Source organism: Chiloscyllium punctatum, chromosome 41, assembly GCF_047496795.1.
Source record: "Chiloscyllium punctatum isolate Juve2018m chromosome 41, sChiPun1.3, whole genome shotgun sequence".
NCBI lineage: Eukaryota > Metazoa > Chordata > Chondrichthyes > Orectolobiformes > Hemiscylliidae > Chiloscyllium > Chiloscyllium punctatum.
The window spans coordinates 46,452,902-46,473,820 of record NC_092779.1 but is presented as its reverse complement, the minus strand read 5'-3'; the positions used below and the strand labels follow the sequence as shown (position 1 = coordinate 46,473,820).

At 41.6% G+C, this 20,919-nt stretch overlaps 1 protein-coding gene across 4 annotated transcripts in view; it reads left to right on the top strand.

Annotated features, from left to right (window-relative positions):
- LOC140465033 (Y+L amino acid transporter 2) overlaps positions 1-20,053 on the top strand; it is a 127,076-nt gene extending 107,023 nt beyond the window's left edge. For all 4 annotated transcript variants that reach the window (XM_072560845.1, XM_072560847.1, XM_072560844.1 and 1 more), the window contains 3 exons: positions 742-891; positions 10,756-10,939; positions 17,576-20,053. In XM_072560845.1, the coding sequence (XP_072416946.1) occupies positions 742-891; positions 10,756-10,939; positions 17,576-17,655 (414 nt within the window). In that variant the 3' untranslated portion in view covers positions 17,656-20,053. The remainder of the gene's footprint in view (positions 1-741; positions 892-10,755; positions 10,940-17,575) is intronic.
- The last annotated feature ends 866 nt before the right edge of the window (positions 20,054-20,919 follow it).

Sequence of the window (20,919 nt, the reverse complement as noted above, 5' to 3'; positions counted from 1 at the left end):
TGATGATTGTCCAATGTCATGCAAACATGAGTCTAACAGCAAGTTCAAGTTTCATGCTGATATTTGGCTTGAATTTGTAAACTTGATAACAGAAAGATTAGTGGACAGCTCACTCCACCCATACTTTTGTATTTTGTTTTCATATTTTCCCCCAACACTTCGCTTCAACTGAGCATTAGAATATGCTCCAGATTTTGGTCTGTGCCACTGTCTAACCAGCAATGGACTGTAGGCAGATTAGTCCTCCTCACTGGGTGGACTCTGGCCTCTCCTCGGCATTTATTCTGACACCTTTGTTGAGATTGGAACTACAGCAGGAGACTGATTGATTGCAAGTGCACACTCTGGTGCTATGGATTTCACTCTCTGCAGTTTGGAGGATATCTGAAAAAACATTTGAGCATTCTTGAAAATCCATTGTATAATTAACATACTCCCCTCCCCCTTAACATACTTCTGGTACTCACTCATTTAACTTCCAAGTGAATCTGCAATTTTTGCACATCTTCATAGAGCAAGTTATATGCTAACAAGGCCACAAACAAACATCAGTACACAAATCTGACAAATATCAGACTGAGTTCCCTCCATTTTGTCCATGTTCTTTATCGTGCAGTACACTGTACAAACATCAAAATGTGTTTAAAATTGTAAACCATCAAAATTAATTGAAATGGTTTTCATTCGCTGTTTGTGCTTTGTTTTTATATTGACTGCCTTGGTTTCTGTTTTATTATTTAGGGAGGAATGGCTTTAATCTTTCTCTGCGTAGAAGATATTTACAACCTTATTAATTACTTCAGTTTTAACTATTGGCTCTTTATTGGCCTATCAGTTGCAAGTCAGATTTATCTGAGGTGGAAGTTTCCAGATCTACCACGACCTGTAAAGGTAAGAACATTGCTTAAAATGACACCTGCTGATTTAAAAAAAAAACTCTTATAAAAGCAAAAGGCTGGAAATCTGAAATAAAAACAGAAAGTACTGGACCTGCTCAGCAGGTCTGACTATATTGTTGGGAGAGTAACATGGTCAAGTCATTGACTGTTGTCGTCATTTTTTAAAAGCTGTTTAAATCCCTGACATTTTTCCATCAGTGTTAAAAGCTCCATGCAATAGAGTGAGACAGGGTTGCACCCAGGTGCTGTTGATGTTTCATTGTAACTGTCCAGACAGCTTTGTTCCTATGTACAATCAATGTTGTACTAGAGTTAAGCAGAGAATGGTCTGTAACCAAATATTATAGCATTACATTGTAACCGTCTAATAGAAGGTCTGATTATCAATATCATAAATATTATATTGTAACTGTAGGAAGAGGTATCCGGTCAAGTGAAGGTCTGTTACCAAACACGTAACATTATTGCATTATACTGGTCTGGAGAAAATCTTTTTATCACTTATTTGTCACATTCAACACATAGTGTTCCATCATTGATATATTGTGAGGCTTTGAGTTACTAGCCAGTGGTTAGCACTGCTGCCTCACAGCGCCAGAGACCTGGGTTCAATTCCCGCCTCAGGCGACTGTGTGGAGTTTGCACATTCTCCCCGTGTCTGCGTGGGTTTCCTTCGGGTGCTCTGGTTTCCTCCCACAGTCCAAAGATGTGCAGGTTAGGTAAATTGGCCATGCTAAATTGCCCGTAGTGTTAGGTGAAGGGGTATATGTAGGGGAATGGGTCTGGGTGGGTGCGCTTCAGCGGGTCGGTGTGGACTTGTTGGGCCGAAGGGCCTGTTTCCACACTAAGTAATCTAATCTAATCTAATATCCAGCCTCCCAACAGCTGTAAGCACTGCAGTATTTATGTTTCTTGTCAGTATAGGCCTTGAGATGTTGACGATGGCAATGTGACTTAAGTATCAAGGAGAGGTAGCTGGGCCCACACTTACTGGATGATTTGGTTAATGCCTCAAACTGAATAAGATCATAATAAATAGGAGCAGGTCATTCACCATCTTGAACCTTCTCTGTCATTCAGTAGACAGAGATTATGGCCTTAAATTCACTTTGTTGCCAGCTCCGATAACCATTGATCCTCTTGTCAATGAAAGATCTACCTCAGTTCAGTCACCAGCCTGCACTGTTCTCTGGGAAGGAAAATTCCAAAGTCGAAAGACCCTCCTAGAAGAAATTCCTCCACATCTTTATTTAAATAGAAAATAACTTAACTGTGCCCCCTAGATTGTGCCATGTGGCAGAGTGGCATGGAGCATCCTCTCAGCAGCTGCCTTTTTAATCCCCTGCAGAACCTCGGTACTTTTCAATAAGATCACATCACTTTCTTCTTTTAGACAATGTGTATAGACTCCACCTGCTTGAACTTGACTCATAATTTAATTCATCATCCCTGGAATCAGTTTAATGAACCTTCTCAGATCTGTTTCTCATGCAACTATACCCCTTCTTTAGTAAGGCAATGCATACTAAATATAGTACACCAGGGGTGGTATCGCTAATCCCGTAACTGTAGCAAGACTTCGTATCTGTATACTCCATTCCTTTTGTAATAAAGATCAACATTTTACTTGCAATACCTGCCTGCTAATTTTTTGAGACTCATGAACAAGTACACCTAGGTCCCGCGATACTGTAGTATTATAGCGCAGTCATTTTTCATTTTCAATAATATTTTCAATTCCTGCCAATGTGGACAACTTCACATTTTTCCACATCAGACCATATCTACCAATCTTTCCCTACTCACTTAACCTATCTCCAATCATTTTCAGACTCTTTGTATCCTCATCATGACTTGTTCTCCTGACTATTTCTGGTATTATCAGAAATCGTGATTGTCATACAGTTAGGTCCTTCATTGGGTCATTAATGTAGTTTGTAAAGGCACCAACACTTCTCCCTGCTTGTCCATTTATCTTGAATCTCCATTTCCTATTGGCCAATCCATTGTTAATATAGCACATCAAAATCATGAGCTCATACCTTTTGTGGTACTGTTTTTGTATGGCTCCTTATTGAATGCCACTTTGATTTCAATATATAGTAGTGATAGGTTACCCTTAACCCTCCCTGCATGTGACATCCTCAAAGAATTCTTGAAAACTTGTCAAACACTTTCATAAAACCCCTATGTTGACTCTGCCCAAGTATTATAATTCTCTACATTCTGCTACTCATTCCTGAATAACAGGATTTTTTTGCATTTTCACAAAGGTAGATGTTAGGCCAACTGGCCTACTGTGTCCCAGCCTTTTGTCTCCCTCCTTTTGAATTAAAGTTGTGCTTTTTCCAATTATCTGGAATCTTTCTCGAATCTGGGAAATCCGAGAAGATTACAACCAATATATCAAGTTTCTCAGCAGCCACTTCTTTGCTAACCCTAGGACGTTTATGCTCGAAACGTTGACTCTCCTGCTTCTTAGATGCTGCCTGACCTGCTGTGCTTTTTCCAGCACCACACTCTTCGACTCTGATCACCAGCATCTGCAGTCCTCACTTTCTACTAGGGTGCAGGGGATTTAGAATCATAAAATCCCTAACTACGGAAGCAGGCCATTCAACCCAAGGAGTCCACACCACCCCTCTGAACAGCACCTCACCCAGGCCCATCCCCTACCCGATCCTTGTCACCCCACATTTCCCATGGCTAATCCATCCCTGGACACTCTGGGCAATTTAGCATGGCCAATCCACCTAACCTGACTTATAAATCTCATTTATCTCCTTTAGTCTCATTGGTTCTCCTAGTACATTTTCTCTAGTAGTGGTGATTATCTTTTGCCTGCTGCTTTACTTCACTTGGGATGCTTTTTTTGTCTTATGAGGAGGACACTGCAAAGTAATATAGATGACAGATGGTATATAATAGGGGAAAGTGTGATGTCTCCACCACTTCGACATGAATAGAAAAGAGGGATATTATAGAGTTGGAGAGAGATTGCAGATTTCCGCAGTAGACTGTCCTGGGTGTCTTTGTTATGCATCCCAAAAAGAAATCATGCAGAGGCAGTTTAATCAAGAAAGCAAGTATAATGACAGCCTTTATTGAAGTGATTGCATTATATAAGTAAGGACATCTTGCTACAACTGTACAGAGCATAAGACCACATACAGTTTACAGTTTTGGCCACCTAGCCAGGGATATACTTGGATCGGAAACAGTTTTGAGTAAATTTACTGGACTGCTTTCAGGAATGTAGTGGTTATCTTATGGGGAAGGTTTATAAGCAGGTCAGGCTCATTGAGATGTATAAGAGTGGAAGGTGAAGTTGTTGAAAAATATAAGATTCTGAGGGGGCTTTTTGGGTTAGATCCTGAGAAGATGTTTCCTCTTGTGTGAGAATCTAGAACAGTATCAAAAAATGGGGTGTCCAATTTAAGATGGAAATAAGGAACAATTTCCATTCTGACGGCATTCATGTTTGTAATTCTAACCAATAGAAAGCAATAGATGCTAAGTTACATAATAATTTCAAGACTGAGTCAGAGAACGTTTGATCTACAAGGGACTTTAGCGTTATGGATGAAAGGCAAGGGAGTGGATTTGCAGTTGACTCAGAGCAGCTATAATTCTAATGACAGGAGGAGTAGGCTTAAAGGCCATGTGACCTCCATCTGTTCCTAGTTGATACATTCATCTATTTTCCAATTCCTCTTTGGCTAGTTCCCTTCATAGACTTGTAATTATCTTTTAATTAATTTTAAGACACTAGTTTCAGATCCACGTTTAACATGTGTTCATTCTTACTGAGTAGATCATTTGCTCTGAGGCCATTAGTTAATCCTGATTTCAAACACATTCAGAACATATTTTTATACAAAATTGTTTTGAAAAAGTCAATGAACTAATCCTCAAGCTTGCCTTTTCCAGTTTGAACGTTGCAAGTGTTTATTTGTGTCAGCCAAAACATGAATGTTGACCAAGCTTTGTTGCATGTGGGAATGAACTAATTAATTATGAGAAATTGCAAATGTTTCTGGAACATTGCAAACTTCATTGAACAGCCCTATGTCTGACCTTACAATAGGGGAAAGATTGTAAATGGCAGTGCATGTAGTGAAACAGCTTGAATGTCTCTGGAGGACAAGTCTCCAGCGATACATAGTGGCATTTCTGACGATGAGGATTTCAGCAAAATACTGAGACGCAGCAACAAATTGACCCTTATGGTTCAGTGATTGAAAGTGCTTCAGCCTTGACGTTTGGATTCACGAGCACTTTTTAACCTGTCTTTCGATTTGAAGAAGTCATGAGAGTCATAGCAACGTACAGCATGGAAACAGACCCTTCAGTCCAACTCGTCCATGCCAACCAGATATCCTAATGTAATCTAGTCCCCATTTGCCAGCACTTGGCCCATATCCCTTTAATCCCTTTGAATTCCTATACCCATCCAGATGCCTTTTAAATATAATTGTATCAGTCTCCACCACTTCATCCGCACCTCATTACACCTCTGTGTAAAACATTGCCCCTTAGATTTAAAAGGAATCTTTCTCCTCTCACCTTCCACCTATGTCCTCTAGTTTTGGACTCTCATACCATTTGGAAAAGACCTTGTCTATTTTATCCTATCCATACCCGTCATAATTTTGTAAACCTCAATAAGATCACCCCTCAGCCTCTGACGCTCCAGGGAAAAAAGCCCCAGTCTATTCAGCCTCTCCCTATAGTTCAAATCCTCCAACCCTGGCCCAACATTCTTATAAATCTTTTCTGAATGCTTTCAGGTTTCACAACATCCTTCCGATAGCAGGGATATCAGAATTGCATCTGGTATTCTGATATTGGCTTAAGCGATGTCCTATTCAGCTGCAACAAGACCTCCCAACAATGAAACTCAATGCACTGACCAATAAAGACAAGCATGCTAAATGCCTTCTTCACTATCCAATCTACTTGTGACTCCACTTCGAGGAATTATGAACTTGCATTCCAAGGTCTCTTTGTTCAGCAACACTCCCCAGGAACTTTCCATTAAGTGTAAAAGTCCTACCTTGATTTGGTTTTCCAAAATGCAGCACCTCACATTTACCCAAATTAAACTCCCATCTGCTATTCCTTGGCCTGTTGTCTCATCTGATCAAGATCACAATGCAATCTGAGGTAACCTTCTTTGCTGTCCACTTCACCTCCAATTTTGGTGTCATCTGCAAACTTCCTAACATACCTCCTATGTTGACATTCAAATAATTTATGTAAATGATGAAAAGTAGTGGACCTAGCACCTATCCATTTGGCACACTGCTGGTCATAGGTCTCCAGTCTGAAAAGCAACCCCCTACCACCACCCTCTATCTTCTACCTTCAAGCCAATTCTGTATCCAAATGGCTAGTTCTCCCTGTATTCCATGTGATCTAACCGTGCTAACCAGTTTACCATTAGGAACTTTGTAAAACGCCTTACTGAAGTCCACATAGATCACGTAAACCGCTCTGCCCTCATCAATCCTCTTGGTTATTTCTTCAAAACATGATTTCCCATGCACAAAGCCATGTCGACTATCCCTAAGCAGTCTTTGACTCTCGAAATGCATGTAAATCCTGTCCCTCAGGTAAATTCCCTCCAACAACTTGCCCACCACCAATGTCATACTCTCTGGTCAGTAGTTCCCTAGCTTTTTCTGACCACATTTCTTAAATAGTGGCACTATATTAGCTAACCTCCAATTTTCTGGCACTTTGGGTTGGCACGGTGGCACAGTGGTTGGCACGGTGGCTCAGTGGTTAGCACTGCTGCCTCACAGTGTCAGGGACCTGGGTTCAATTCCACCCTCTGGCAACTACCTGGGTGGAGTTTGCACATTCTTCCCGTGACTGCATGGGTTTTCTCCGGTGCTCCAGTTTCCTCCCACGGTCCAAAGATGCACAGGTCAGGTGAATTGGCCATTCTAAATTGCTCATTGTGATGTGTAAGTTAGGTGCATTAGTCAAAGGTAAATGACCTCTGTCTGAGGTAAATAGGGTAGGGGAATGGGTCTGGGTGGGTTACTCTTTGAAAGTGGACTTGTTGGGCCTAATGGCCTGTTTCCACACTGTAGAGATTCTATTCAGTTCACCTGTGGGTATCGATGAGACAAATATCTCAGCAAGGGGCCCAGCAATCACATCCCTAGCTTCCCACAGAGTTCTAGGGTACACCTGATCAGGTCCTGGGAATTTATCCACCTTGATGTGTTTTAAGACAGCCAGTACTTCCTCCCCATAGTATGAACATTTTTCAAGGTGTCACTATTTATTTCCCCTCATTCTGTATCTTCCATATCCTTCTCCACAGTAACCACTGATGCAAAATACACTTTTAATATCTTTCCCCAAGTCCTTGTTTCCACATATAGATGATCTTGCTGATCATGAAGGGACACTATTCTCTCCTTTTTGTCCTTAATGTAGTTGTAGAATCCCTTTGGATTCTCCTTAACCCTATTTGCCCTCCTGACTTTCCTCTTAAGTATACTCCTACTGCCTCTATACACTGCTGTCTACATCTGATATATGCTTCCTTCTTTTTCTTCACCAGAGCCTTAATTTCTCCAGTCATCCAACATTTCCTCCACCTACCAACCTTGCCTTTCACTCTAATATTGTCTCTGGGCTCTGGTTATCTCATTTCTGACGGCTCCCCATTTTCCAGCCATCCTGTTATCTGCAACCATCTACCTCCAATCAATTTTTGAAAGTTCTTGCCTAATACTGTAAAAATTGGCCTTTCTCCAATTTAGAACTTCAACAGTTAGATCTGGTCTATCTTTTTACATCACAATTTTAAAACCAATAGAATTATGGTCGCTGGCCCCAAAGTGCTCCCCCACTGACACCTCAGTCACCTGCCCTGCCTTGTTTTCCAAGAGTAGGTCAGGTTTTGCACCTTCTCTAGTAGGTATGTCCACATACTGATCGAGAAAATTTTTTTGTACACACTTAACAAATTTCTCTCTGTCCAAGCCCTTGACACTGTGGCAGTCCCAGTCTGTTTGAAATGTTGAAATCCCCTACAATAAGTACCATATTATTCTTACAGGTAACTGAGATATTACAAATTTGTTTCTCAATTTCCTGCTGACTATTTGGGGGTCTGCAGTACAATCCCAATAAGGTGACCATCCCTTTCTTATTTCTCAGTTCCACCCAGGTAACTTCCCTGGATATATTCCCAGGAATATCCTCCCTAAGTACTGCCAAAATGTTATCCCTTATCAAAAACACCACTCCCCCTCCTCTGCCCAACTTTTTATCTTTCCTGGAACATTAAGCTGCCAGTCCTGTCCATTCCTGAGCTGATTGCTGTAATATCCCAGTCCCATGTTCCTAGCCATGTTTTGAGTTCATCTGCCTTCCCTGTTAGGCCTCTTGCATTGATATAAATGCAGTTTAATTTATGAGCCCCATCTTGTTCTCTGCTAATTTCTTGCCTGCCCTGACTGTTTGACTTGCCCCTTTTCCCAACTGTCCCAGTCTCCAATTGATCTCTTTCCTCACAATCTCCCTGGGTCCCACCCTTACTAGTTTAAGTCCTCCTGAGCAGCTCTAGCAAATCTTCCTGCTAGTTTATTCATCCCCTTGTATTTCAAGTTGAATCTATCCTTCTTATACAAGTAACTTCTACCCCAGAAGAGATTCCAATTAACCAAAAATGTGAATCCTTCTCCATTGCACCAGCTCCTCAGCCATGCGTTCATCTGCTCTATCCTCCTATTCCTACCCTCACTAGCTTGTGGCACTGAGAATAATCCAGATATTACTACTCTCGAGGACCCACTTTTCAAATTCTTGTGTAACTTCCTATTTTCTCTTCTCAGAATCTCATCCTTTTCTCTTTGGATGTCATTAGTTCCAACGTCCTCCTGCTGGTCTCACTCCCCTTTGAGAACATTCTGCACTCTTTCCAAGATATCCTTAATCCTGGCACCAGGGAAGCGACATACATTCTGATGTGTCGCTGTTGGCCTCAGAATAGTCTCTTTGTACCTTTAACTGGAGAGTCCTGTATCAAAATTGATCATTTGGAACCTAATGTATCTCTCGTTGCATTTAGAGCCAGTCTCGATACCAGAAACCTGGCTGTCAGTGCTACATTCCCCTGAAAGTCCATCATTTCCTACATTTTTGAGATAGGGATAGCCACAGGTGACTCCTGCACTGCCTGCCTTCCTCTCCTACTTTTCCTGGAAGTAACCCATCTACCTGCAGTTTATCTCCCTCCCTGCAACTACCTGTAGCTCCTGTAAATTCCTCATTGCCTCTAACTGCTGCTCCAACCTATACATGCAATCCGATAGGATTCGCAACCAAACTCACTTCCTGCAGACATAATCATCAGTAATGTGGAAACTCTCCCTAAACTCCCACATCTGACAAGAAGAGCGCATCACTCTACTGAAAGCCATCTTTGCACCTTAACAATCTGCAAACCCAGAAAATAGCACAGTCTTACTGCTCTCAAAATACTACTCAGGCTAGTTTAGTACCTATATTTTTAAAGTTTAATCAAAAGACACTTCAATGAAAATGTACAATTAAAAAAAACACTCTACTCATTATTGTTGATTTACAAATTAAAAACAGTAAGGTTACACTTAAGAACTAGCCAGTTAGCTGCTGCTTTGCTGTGAGCTCCCCCATGCAGGTTTCTCGAAGGTCAACTGTGAATTTCACTGTTTATTAATTTTTCTTAGATGAACGCCAGTGTCCAGCGATACTTGAAATCAAACAGCAAAGGCAGTTAGCCGTCCAGCTAACTGTTGGGTCAGACAGCTGTACACATTTATTTCTCTGTTTGATTCAATTTCCATATGGTCACTGCCTTTGTCTCTCTTTCTCCTTTTTAAAGTGCCATTGTTTTGATTTATTTTCCCGTTCCAGAACAGTGCATAAACTTATAAAGCATAATTCCTGTTCCTTGAATTCAAGGAAATCAGCTCCAATACTGAAAATACCTCAGAAAATGAGGAGCTCTTACAGTAACAATATTTCCCCCATCCTCCATCTTGGATTACCCAGAATACTTTGCACATTAAATTCAAACCATTAACTATTTTTCTGTCCAGAAATGCCGCCAGACCTGCTGAATTTCTCCAACATTTCCTTTTTTTTGCTTTATCTTGCAAGTTGGTAATGAGTTCAGTGAATAGTTGAATCCCCAGTAATGATCCTTGTGGAATACCACTAGATACATCCTGTGAATTCGATTACCTGCTCATTATCCCTATTCATTATGTCTCCTGCTGTTTGGTTAATATCCTAACCAAGTCAATAAATTGGCTTTTATAACTCATCTTCACCTCATTGTCTCTTAAGAGCGACTTTATTGAGGGCTGTTTGGAAGTCCATATAAATACCATCTGTAGGGGTTCTCCTGTCTAATACTTAAGTCATTTCTTCAAGAAATTCAATTAGGTTTGCCAGGCATAACCTACCCTTTACAATTTAATGCTGACTCTGTCTCAACAGTTAAACATTTACAGAATTTTCAGTCACCCTGTCCCTAATTACAAGTTTCAGTAACACCCTGACAACAGCTGTTGGGATAACTGGTCTGTAATTCACTCATTTGTACCTCTCTCCTCTTGTTAAATAGAGGAACGACATTAGAGACTTTCCAACTTACTGGTAATTTAATTGAAGGATCTTGTCAACTTGATGGTGTGAAGAGTGGTACAAGCAAAATTATTTGATTTTTATTTTGTAAAAGCTAGCATTGCTTGATAGAGATGTAATATCATAGCAATATATAATGTGCATCTCTACAAAACTCCACCTATTGTTTATAATTTTATTGCTTGCCATTTTTTTCCAGCTCAGCTTGTTTTTTCCCATTGTGTACTGCCTGTGCAGCTTGTTTCTCGTGCTGATGCCCCTCTACAGTGACACCATTAATTCCCTAATTGGGATTGCAGTTGCACTCTCAGGAGCTCCAGTTTACTTCCTCTGTGTGTACCTCCCCGTTGATAAACGACCCAAGTGCCTTGAAAAACTATTACGTAAGTTCTACAGGGATCTACTGCTTTTTGGTAGTTAGACTTGTGTCAATTATGCCTTATCCACTGCCACATTACAGGGACAAAGTGGTTATGAATAAATACATAACTTGTGTTACATGGCTTGTGCAGTGGTGCAGTTCGAAAGTGTGAATCGTTTGTAACAGTAACAGAGGTCTGTATGTTACTACTCTGGTCACTGACACAGTTGATCTGTGTTTTACGTATAACAGCTTTTCAAAAATGGTGCATTTGTCTGTGTGTGTCAGATGTTTGGTAGTGAACAGTTACCAATTGTACTTAGGAAGGAAAAATCTACAGATAAACCCTTCAGTTTCCAAATGGGCAAGTTCATCTGCTGAAACTGTCTCCATAACATCAATATGATCAGAAGTGGACTGGAAGGCCCTTTGAATCTGTTCTGCCTTCAAGTAAGACTGTGTAATTGATCCATTACCGACTATCTGTATCTGTCCAAAGGTCTATCAATTCCAGTCTTGAATATTCTTAAGAATACTTCTCTGGAGTGTAGAATCCTAAAGATTCATAATGGTCTGGGTGAAGACACTTACTCCCATCCCAACCCTGAATGGTCCTTATGATAAGACTGTGACCTCTAGTTCTAGACTCCCTAGCTAGGGGAAAAGTCCACTTGGTATCTAGCCTCTCAAATTATTTCAGGACCTTTTCAAAAAGGTCACCTCTTATTCACCTGAACTCCAGAGGGCAGAGATCTAATTTTGTTCCAAATCTTTATTACCCCTAGATTTGACTATATTAACATTCTCCTGACCAGTGTCCCATCATGCATATTTCATCAACTTAAGTCCATTTGCTGCTCCTATTCTAACTTGTACAAAATCCCACTCAACCATCCAAATAAAAGAAAAATAATGGGAATGCTGAAAACTTAAAATAGAAAGAAGAAATGCAGGAGTAACTCAATAGGTCTGGCAGCATCTACAGAGAGAAAGGAGATAATGTTTCAAGTCCAATATAGACTTAAAACATTAACTCTGTTTCTCTTTCCACGGATACTGCCTGATCTGCTGGGTTTCTCCAGCATTTTCTCTTTTAATTTCCCATTTAACCATCCGCCCATCTGCACTTCAACCTGTATTGGCTCCTGGTCAAACAATGCCTCAATTCTAAAATCTTCCTCTTTATTTTTAAATTCCTTCCCAAATACATGCCTGCAATCCACTGACATAATTTTGCTCTTCCAACTCTCGTCCCTGACGCACATCAGATTTTGACTTTCCCAATCTTGCCCAAGTTCAGAAACTCCCCCTGAACCTCTCACCCTTTATAGCTTTATATGAAGCTTCATAAACCTACTTCTAACAAATTTTTGGTTACTTGCTCTAATGTCTCATTATGTAGTTAAATGTTATTTGATAATGCTTCTGTGAAGCAAGTAGGATGCTTTTCTTACTGCAGTAAGAGCTTCATTATTGTTGAGCTTCATTGTTGCTATTTAATCAGTTTAAGATATTACCGTTATTTTGCTGTCACTCCTGATTATCTTTCCCTGAGCTCTGACAATAGAATTGGGTCAGATATTATCCATCAATTGTTCATGTATTGTGTCAATATCCCGAATCCCATCTAACTATGCACTATTAGGCTTGGCGATGATGTAGCCAATCAGAATTCTTTTTCTCAGATATTGTGATTAAACTGAAAATAAGTTTGTTGAGGGAGCACAGATTCCTTCTGCCTCTCCCCCATCTCTCTCTGTCTCTCTTTCTCTCTCTCTCTCCCCCCCCTTCCCGCTCCCTCTCCTTCTCTCATCCCTTGTACTGATGTTCTTTTCTTAGTAAATATGAACCTGATGCACATATGTTAAAATTGTGAGTGGGTGGCTAATTTTTTGCAATAATAATCCTAAATGAAAATGATTCCAGTGTTATTTTCATTCTTCATTAATATCATTATTCAGTAAATCTAGAATGGAAAAAGTTGGTTTACATTAGACTCAGCGATTTTTCAAAGCTCCCAGTCTTTTATTTCCACTGAGATTCATTAAACAAGATTCAACTCTTTTTGAATTGTAATTTCCCAGTTTCATTGCACCTTTCACTTAGCTTAAAATTAAACATTTTGGCAATACTAAGTCACAATATTGGAAAAAATGTAGACTATCAATTTTTAACTTTGATTGTCTGAGTTAATACTGGGAATATTTATATACCAAAATGATTTTAAGAAGGACCAAACAGCTGCAGAAATCGCTTGACCAGAAATTGAGGCAAGTTCAGGAAACCAATGTTAAACAAAGAATTGCCTGAAGTGAATTACCATTTTTTTTATGAATGTTGAAACTGGTCAGCTGTATGAGGCATAAAAAGATTACATAATCTATTCTAGTTTACACTTGTCTAATAAGCTGCATGTATTGGGCATGAAGGATCACCCAAAACTATCCATCTTTGAAACACAGTGAAGCCAGACTCTGAAAGAAACAAATGAATCCATATTTAGTAACTACAGAGAGTTAAAACAAAAGATTGGTAATAGCAAGAACTGGAAGATTTTTTTTGTCTCTTGTCCTTCTCATAATCTCAAAATCCACTGCCGGTGATAATTGGAGAAAACATATTACCACTTAGAATTTAAGGATATTGCAAATTGCACTATGATTGCCAATACAGGACATCAACTAAGACAGTCATGATCTCCGTTTCAACTGTAAGAGCACAGCATTACAAGAACTTTTTAAACTGTATATTCTTGAATTGAATCAAATTAGCTTTATTGTCACATACTCAAATGAGTACAGTGAAAAGGTTCCAGTCACTGCATTACAGCACCATTTTAGGTACTCCGGTACAGATACTTAAGGTCAAATTCTTAGGAAACGAAACAAAATAGAAAGTTAAAGAAATAAGTAGTCCAGCATTGTAGGTCGTAGGGATAAATTTTTAAAAAAAGAAGTAAAAAGGTCAGATTACCAATCTTTCTGACGTAGTCCATGCTGGCACCTAACATAAAGGGGCACCTCCAGTGCCTTGCTGCTGCCTGCACTGGGCCCACCATTGTAGGAGTCACTCCACTTTAGGCACTATCTCTTCATTGCTGGGCCCACTTCACTAACACCCAGCACTCTCCCTGTAACTAAGAGTCTCTCTCAACAAACAGTATTTCAATTCCATCTCAAACATCAAAAACTGTAAGTACAACAAACTTTTATCCACCCACCTCCATAACCAGCGCTCCTCAAACATTCCAGAAGATTCCCTGGCCTCGGAAACGCCATTAGCCATGCGGCTGACACAGCTACCACCCCCACGCTGAGTGATGATGTCACTTCCGCCCACATCATGGCCACTCCCACAGCCACTTCCGGCCCTCACATCATCGCTGATGCCACATGCTCAGTGACCTCCACCACCCCTACTGCCATGATCACCACCACTTCCACCCCCACCAGCGCCACTCACCTGCATTCTGCTGACACGGCCCCCACAGACCCCCCCTGTCACTTATACCCACACCCCAGAACCCCGAGGGCAACATTACCCCTGCTCATGCCTCCACCCCCATTCCCCCCACCATCACACCCACTCCAGGTACTGGCTCCGACCCCACTCCCAGCTCCACACCTACACCAGATCCCAGCTCCTGGCCCTGCCGAGTTTTCACCATCCCTCCAGACCTCCCCCTCACTGAGGACGAACGATCAGTCCTCAGCAAAGGACTCACCTTCATCCCCCTCCATCCACGCATCAATGAATTTAATACACGACGTGACATCGAACAATTCTTCCATCGCCTCCGCCTCCGAGCTTACTTTCACAATCAGGACTCCCGCCCACCTTCTGAGGACCCCTTCGCCCACCTCCAACACACTGCATCCACCAGGACACCCCGCGCTGGCCTATTACCTGCCCTCGACCTCTTCATTTCCAACTGCCGCCGGGACATTAACCGCCTCAACCTGTCGTCCCCCCTCCCCCACTCCAACCTCTCACCCTCACAACGCGCAGCCCTCCAATCCCTCTGCTCCAATCCCAACCTCACCATCAAGCCAGCGGATAAAGGGGGCGCAGTGGTAGTCTGGTGCACTGACCTCTACATCGCTGAAGCCAAACGCCAACTTGAGGACACCTCTTCCTACTGCTCCCTCGACCATGACCCCACCCCCCATCACCAAACCATCATCTCCCAGACCATACAGAACCTCATCACCTCAGGAGATCTCCCACCCACAGCTTCCAACCTCATAGTCCGGGAACCCCGCACTGCCCGGTTCTACCTCCTTCCCAAGATCCACAAGCCTGACCACCCTGGCCGACCCATTGTCTCAGCATGCTCCTGCCCCACTGAACTCATCTCTACCTACCTTGACACTGTCCTATCCCCCCTAGTCCAGGAACTCCCCACATACGTTCGAGACACCACCCACGCCCTCCACCTTCTCCAAGACTTCCGTTTCCCTGGCCCCCAACGCCTTATCTTCACCATGGATATCCAATCCCTCTACACCTCCATTCGCCATGACCAGGGCCTCCAAGCCCTCCGTTTTTTCCTCTCCAGACATCCCCAACAGTACCCTTCCACTGACACTCTCATTCGTTTGGCCGAACTGGTCCTCACCCTTAACAATTTCTCCTTTGAATCCTCCCACTTCCTCCAGACCAAAGGTGTAGCCATGGGCACACGTATGGGCCCCAGCTATGCCTGTCTCTTTGTTGGCTATGTAGAACAGTTGATCTTCCGTAATTACACCGGCACCACTCCCCATCTCTTCCTCCGCTACATTGATGACTGCATTGGCGCCACCTCGTGCTCCCGTGAGGAGGTTGAGCAATTCAGCAATTCACCAACACATTCCACCCTGACCTTAAATTTACCTGGACTATCTCTGACACCTCGCTCCCCTTCCTGGACCTCTCCATCTCCATTAGTGACGACCGACTTGACACTGACATTTTTTACAAACCCACTGACTCCCATAGCTACCTGGATTACACCTCTTCCCACCCTATTTCTTGCAAAAATGCCATCCCGTATCTGCTCCCAGGAGGACAAGTTCCACCATAGGACACACCAGATGGCCTCCTTCTTTAGAGACCGCAATTTCCCTTCCCACGTGGTTAAAGATGCCCTCCAATGCATCTCGTCCACATCCCGCACCTCCACCCTCAGACCCCACCTCTCCAACCGTAACAAGGACAGAACGCCCCTGGTGCTCACCTTCCACCCTACAAACCTTCGCATCAACCAAATCATCCACCGACATTTCCGCCACCTCCAAAAAGACCCCACCACCAGGGATATATTTCCCTCCCCACCCCTTTCCGCCTTCCGCAAAGACCGTTCCCTCCGTGACTACCTGGTCAGGTCCACACCCCCCTACGACCCACCCTCCCATTCTGGCACTTTCCCCTGCCACCGCAGGAACTGTAAAACCTGTGCCCACACCTCCTCCCTCACCTCTATCCAAGGCCCGAAAGGAGCCTTCCACATCCATCAAAGTTTCACCTGCACATCCACCAATATCATTTATTGTATCCGTTGCTCCCGATGTGGTCTCCTCTACATTGGGGAGACTGGGCGCCTCCTAGCAGAGCGCTTTAGGGAACATCTCCGAGACACCCGCACCAATCAACCAAACCGCCCCGTGGCCCAACATTTCAACTCCCCCTCCCACTCTGCTGAGGACATGGAGGTCCTGGGCCTCCTTCACCGCCGCTCCCTCACCACCCGACGCCTGGAGGAAGAACGCCTCATCTTCCGCCTCGGAATACTTCAACCCCAGGGCATCAATGTGGACTTCAACAGCTTCCTCATTTCCCCTTCCCCCACCTCATCCTAGTTTCAAACTTGCAGCTCAGTTACTGTCTCCTTGACTTGTCCGACCTGCCTATCTTCTTTTCCACCTATTCACTCCACCCTCTCCTCCTTGACCTATCACCTTCATCTCCTCCCCCACTCACCCATTGTACTCTATGCTACTCTCTCCCCACCCCCACCCGCCTCTAGCTTATCTCTCCACGCTTCAGGCTCACTGCCTTTATTCCTGATGAAGGGCTTTTGCCCGAAACGTTGATTTCGCTGCTCGTTGGATGCTGCCTGAACTGCTGTGCTCTTCCAGCACCACTAATCCAGTATCTGGCTCCACTGCCAGGCCAGGCCATCGCCAGGCCTTGAGTCCCACTTTGGCTGCAGATGTTCTTCATCTTTATATTGAATTAGATCCTCTCCCTCTTTTAAACTTAGACCTAATTTGGCTTGTGTTTTGATTGTTATGTTTTCCTTTTTTTTGCAGAGTTGGTAACAAAATTTCTGTTTCTTTCACTTGCATTTGGTTCCTTAATTGTGACCAAGTGACTACATTTTGATTGAAAGGTGATGTAGCCCCATGCTAAAAAAAATTAAAAATCTTTCTTGTGGCTCACTGAGACTATGTTAAAAATGGGGAATGGATTCAGTCTGCCTTACATAGTCATAACAATGGAATCTAAAATCTCAGCAAATGAAAAATCATCTGATTTACTGTGAGCCTATTTTAAGGTCCTGGTGGAGACTAATTTCATCCCACAAATTTTATGTATTTAGTCATTTAATATGTTTTTAGTTTGGAGTCCAAACTCTGATATCTAATAAAGTTTTTGATTGATAATATTTTTCCAGGTATCTTCTCTTTGCAAGTTCAGAAGTTGACCATGTGTTGTCTAACCGAAAATGAATTTAAAGATGACAAGAAATCTTAACCAAAATCTATTGAAAACTGTTCCACATACATGGTACTAGGCATGGTTTATACAGATACCCAATTCTTCTGTTGTTAAACCAATGTGACTCATGACTTGAATCTAGCATACTTTAAATTTGACAATCAAAATACTACATCTCGTGATTGGACTATTTCTCTGGTATTAACTATTTTGGAAGACTGCTTTTTCTTTTTTTTTTATGGAAGTAAATAACAGACTTATTATAAATATTGGTGCTTTCATTTTGGACTGTGTATTTTCTCCTGCAATGGAGTCTGTTGACTTTGGTCACTTGCTGTTGGGTTTAATGATGGTGTAAGTCCTGGAGTTGTGTGAAAGCTACTTTTGGAGCAATACAATGGTGGAAAGCCACAGCAAAGCTGGGAGTACAGATTCATTGGTGTGCAGAATTGTCTAATGGAAGCAGGAAATTCTGGATTCCTTTCCTTCCTAAAATTTCACCCCTTGACTTGGAGAAGGCATTTTTCCCTTTGCTCATTTTAGGACACACTCCATAACTCACATTAATAGTGACCCAACACTTGGGTGCTTACAGCAACATGAAGATTGCCATTTAAAATGATTTACATTGAATGTCTTATTTTGTTATAAAATGAAGAATACCGTGTACAATTTTCCTCATTTGTTTTAACAAATGCGCCTGTCATTCATAAAATTCTGAATCTATTCAGTCTGGGCTTATCCAGAATATGGACACAGCCTAGTTCTGGAAAATTTTGTTTCAATAAGTACTTGTGATAGAAGAAGCTTCAACGGTTTGTCGTAGAACAATGCTGTGAAATATGAAGCAAGAACTCAATTAAAACAGCCAAGGGAAAAGGTTCAAAGTGCAGAGCATCAGATTTGCACAAATATTTGTCCAGTTAATACATTCCATTAAAGAAGGAGATTATATGGATTAGTCAAGGGTAGTTGGTTAGAGGAAAACGAGAAATGTTTACAATGAGGAAATGCAGCTTTTACGTAAACTTAAATATTTTAAAATGGCAACTCATCAAGTGACAATCACTGCCTGATCCTGTTCTCACCTACTGCCTACTCATCTGCAAATCCAGCAGAAGTCACAGGAGATTGATCAGGTCAAGGAGACTTGATGGTCTTTCCCTTTCCTTGGCACAAGGGCCACTGGGGTACATCACAGTTATAACCCCATTGAAAACAACAAATGTAGCACTGTGACTGAACTTACTTATAAGATAATCAAAAAACAGGGGAAAGTATTCATAACATCCTGTTTCAGGATTGGTAGGACCTGTATTTGTGTAGGGCCTGAAATATTTTTGCTAATTACAGTTGCTGGTTTATGAGGCTGTCAGGAATGTTACAATTGCAGCACTCTAGATCATAAACACTAGGGAAGATCACAACACTACAACATCTGAAATAAGGTGTGCTTCAAAAGAGAAGTTCTATTATGTAATTGCTCAACAATTTAATATTCAACATTTAAACTGTTTACAGATCTAGTTGTATCTATTCCATGATAGGTACTAGGGTACTGTCACTTGTAGTGAATTATTCTGTTGTTTGGAGAGCTGTGCATTAGGAGCACAGGTCACTATTCTACACCACCTGTACAGTAGAGCCACTCCTAACATCCAATTCCTTACTGTCTGATTAATCTGTGTTACAACCTCTTGACCCCAGCTCCCTCCAATCTACTTCAGTATAGTTTTGATACAAATTGATTTACTGATGTTGTGACACAAATTGGTTCCTTTTTGTATACCTTGGCCAAGTTTATTCTCCATTTCATTTACCAAGATTGGTAATGCATTGTTTAAATATGTATTTTCTGTTAATCCAGTGAGAGGTGACTTTGATTTCTCATCCCATTCACTCCGAAACTCAACTGTGTGTGTAGGTGGGGACATTTAAGTTTGAATTCAGTGTGTTAATGCCTGATTTGCAAATCTCTTTTCTAGTGTCTTGAGCTATTTCAATACGGTCACACATTAGGCTGGATATATTATGTAACCCATAAACTGAATGTTTCAGACTGTTCATGATTTGATTCATGAGGTATCAGTAGAGATTCTGTTTTCGTTTACAGATAACATTTCAAATACAAATGGTTTCCATTTTCTATCCCTTTGCTCCATCTGTACCTTTAAGCATAAAGTGTGAACCAATGGTACTGATCCGTTTTGTATTGTAATGCGTTTATTTTACGAAAATTGTTTCAGATTCCAGGGAAGCCAGACAAGTATATTGTTGGCTGTTAATGATCTTAAGAACTTACTACTAGTTTTTGCTATGTAATTGTATTTTCATGTTGGTTTATGTGATTGCAGATGATTGCAATTTTTTTTGTCACTACACAGTGCAGTGACTTCTTTTTCTAGATGTTACAAATAGTAATAAAAAGATTATAACAGCATACAGCATTGTGTCATGATTATTAAAACAGTCCTTATGAAAGGTCAAGCCAGAAACGTCAACTCTTTTGCTCCTCAGATGCTGCCTGACCTGCTGTGTTTCTTCCAGCGCCACATTTTATTGACTCCAACAATACTTCAATGTCAAACTATTGATATTTAAAATACTTATTACCTTCTGCCTTTCATTTAAGGCGAAAGGGACATTTTGAATGTGATTTCTGTGAATTGAAATGTAAAGTCTCAATGGTCCATGCAGGTATGTAGCCATCTGCCTTGGGTTGCACATTTTTCATCCTTGTTTCTTTTTGCACCTCGATACATTGGAATTATGCAACTCTGGCCCTTACCTAGATAGCAAACAAAAGCAGAAACTGTATGCAAAAGGTGCGATGAACTTGTAAGGCAAGGTAGAAGAAACACTGTACAGGGAGGGATCAGCCTTTCTGTGTTAGGGCAGGCCCCTCACCTATAAGCAAGCAGGAGGTCACCCGCAACTGCTTCATCAACACAAGAGGATTTTTCTGGGTTCCCGTTTCTGGATTAAATGTTATTGTGATTAAGATACTCAAAAGAAAAGACCTGTGAAAAGAACAAAAAATTTCATTTCTAAATACAACAAACAGGAATTTCAGTATCCCAGCATGCTGAACCTGGATGATTCTTAAGGTTGTGAGAGCTTTCTCCTTGGCTGTTTTTGAGCCTAAAGATATTTGATTAAATATCTGTGATCCTTCTTCAGGTTTGCACCATATTACTACCTGCTGTGCACTGTTCCACACTGTAACGCTGTAATGTGGCATCAAATAAACCCTAAGGTGCACATAATCTGTATAACATGATAAAATATTTAAAATTTGAC